Source organism: Nicrophorus vespilloides, unplaced genomic scaffold, assembly GCF_001412225.1.
Source record: "Nicrophorus vespilloides isolate i.1.1-1 unplaced genomic scaffold, Nicve_v1.0, whole genome shotgun sequence".
Lineage (NCBI taxonomy): Eukaryota > Metazoa > Arthropoda > Insecta > Coleoptera > Silphidae > Nicrophorus > Nicrophorus vespilloides.
In genome coordinates, this window is record NW_017097541.1 from 11,143 (window position 1) to 13,862 (window position 2,720).

The following is a 2,720-nucleotide window of genomic DNA, read 5'->3' on the forward strand; positions in this document are numbered from 1 at the left end:
AAATAGTTTTGCAATCGTCGGTGATAACAAACGAACACTAAAAAAAAATATGTGAAAGGACGATTCCGTATCTATCCATGTTTGTGTCCATTGAACGATGTCGCCGCAACGAGTATTGTTGTCCTATTTTCTGCTTTGGCAAATCCGCCGGACTCTGGGTGAGTTTTTGTTGTTATCTATCTATTTTAGTCTACTAATAAGTAGGAATTGCATTGAGGAAGTTGAGAGAATCGAGCACCTTGACTTTATTATTAATTGGAAAGCAAAAAAAAAAAAAAAACGAGTGTGCTCTGAGTAATTGTTTCTCTTGTTTAAGTCGCGGTACTTCCTTGATCTTTGCTGCTGTCTTATTGATCAGATTGTGCAAATATTTGATTGCAGTTTGCTTCGTGATTGCACGTGTTTTGAGTGTGTTTGCGTATTTGCAGGAAGCGACTGCGGCCGAGCTTTAGGTGTACCGGATTTGCAAGGAAAGATAGTCGGAGGATACGATGTGGGCTATTACAAGTATCCTTGGTTCGCGAGTCTCTTATTAGATGGTCAGCCTTGGTGCGGTGGGACCCTGATCGGCCCGAAGACCGTCGTGACAGCGGCGCATTGCTTCAAACAGTACCTCGTCCAGCCGAAGTAAACTAGAAATTTAAACGTAAAAATTGCAAAAATATTTGCTGATTCTCTGTTTCTTCTTAGCGCGGATCTGAGTCGCATCTACACGGTCAAATTGGGTCTCTACAATTGGTGTCACAACGAGTCCAGCGCGAAGGAGTACCACGTGAAGAAGGTGGATGTTCACGAGAACTACATGAAGAAGAAACCCTACTACGACATCTGTCTTTTGACGTTGAACCGAAACGCCGAAGAGTACACGCCCGCTTGTCTTCCGCCCGCATCTCTGGATGATCGGACGAGAGGTAGGGAAGCTGTGATCATCGGCTTGGGAACGGCCAAGTACGGAGCGGACAAGTATCCGTGCAGCATGCACGAGGGCAGAGTCCTGATCTACAAGGATAAAACATGCAAGAGTATGATCAAAAACGCAACTCAGGACAAAGAGGATTACCCGATGACGAACGCGTTCTGCGCCGGATACATGGAAGGTGGCGTGGACGCCTGTCAAGTAGAACAAAAAAAAAAACAATAGCTCATCCACTAAATTGATTTCAACTGTTATTTACAGGGTGACAGCGGCGGTCCGATCATGTCCATGGGACACAACGGAAGATACTCAATTATAGGTGACGAAACAATAACATATACATTGTTATTGAAAATTACAAAATTCTTTCGAAGGTTTAACATCTTTCGGATACGACTGCGCCAAGAAGGATCTATTGGGGATCTACACGGACGTGTCGCATTACCTGGGATGGATCAAGGAGAAGAGCGGGATCGAATCGCAGGCGGCTGCGATAACAACATCGAAACCGGACGCCGAAGTCAAGCCAACGTCTTCCGATAACGTCACAATCGACATCTCAGATGGCGCTCCCAATGTCACCGAATTTCCGGTTTTCCCCTGGGTCGCACCGACGACGAAAAGACCACCTTTTGGTAATTATTCTCTCACATATTACAGAAAAACAGATACAAATCTAGCATTATTAATATATTTTATGTTATACAAATCTTGCTAAATGTTACATAAAATTGTATTTTATAACGCTGTCAATCTGACAAGTATTGTGTGACAATTATGTCAAATTAATCAAAGCAATTATCTGTCAACATGACAGTTTCATTGTTATTTTTTTTGCAAAATATTCTCAAAAATTAATACTTAAAACGTATTACGTGATGTATATAAATTAATAACATTATTAATATATTTTATGTTATACAAATCTTGCTAAATGTTACATAAAAATGTATTTTATAACGCTGTCAATCTGACAAGTATTGTGTGACAATGTCAAATTAATCAAAGCAATTATCTGTCAACATGACAGTTTCACTGATATTTTTTTTGCAAAATATTCTCAAAAATTAATACTTAAAGCGTATTACATGATGTATATAAATTAATAACATTATTAATATATTTTATGTTATACAAATGTTGCTAAATGTTACATAAAATTGTATTTTATAAAGCTGTCAATCTGACAAGTATTGTGCACCGCAGCACATTGCATACAACGACAGTAAGAAACAATTATGTCTAATTAATCAAATCAATTATCTGTCAACATGACAGTTTCATCGATACATTTGTTGCAAAATATTCTCAAAAATCAATACTTAAAGCGTATTACATGATGTATATAAATTAATAACATTATTAATATATTTTATGTTATACAAATGTTGCTAAATGTTACATAAAATTGTATTTTATAAAGCTATCAATCTGACAAATATTGTGTGACATTTATGTCAAATTAATCAAAGCAATTATCTGTCAACATGACAGTTTCATTGATATTTTTTTGCAAAATATTCTAAAAAAAATAATACTTAAAACGTATTACATGATGTGAATAAATTAACACATTGACGACGGCATGATCCACCGGTGGGTCATTAATTATAAATAATAGTTTTGTTGCTATGTACGCCACTGATTTTGATCAATTACAAACTTTAAACACCAATACATTCATTACTTAATTTAGGGTCATGAATTATGTATAATAGTTTAGTCGCTGATTTTGACTGAGAATAACCTCAAATATCTTCAATTACAAACTTTAATCGCGAATACCGGGCGAAATTGCCAATTA

General features: G+C 36.7%; 1 protein-coding gene across 1 annotated transcript in view; it reads left to right on the top strand.

Annotated features, from left to right (window-relative positions):
- The first annotated feature begins 67 nt into the window (after positions 1-67).
- LOC108560348 (trypsin-like) overlaps positions 68-2,720 on the top strand; it is a 3,545-nt gene continuing 892 nt past the window's right edge. The window contains exons 1-5 of the mRNA XM_017917859.1: positions 68-158; positions 429-627; positions 691-1,117; positions 1,178-1,235; positions 1,291-1,551. Of these exons, the coding sequence (XP_017773348.1) occupies positions 98-158; positions 429-627; positions 691-1,117; positions 1,178-1,235; positions 1,291-1,551 (1,006 nt within the window). The 5' untranslated portion in view covers positions 68-97. The remainder of the gene's footprint in view (positions 159-428; positions 628-690; positions 1,118-1,177; positions 1,236-1,290; positions 1,552-2,720) is intronic.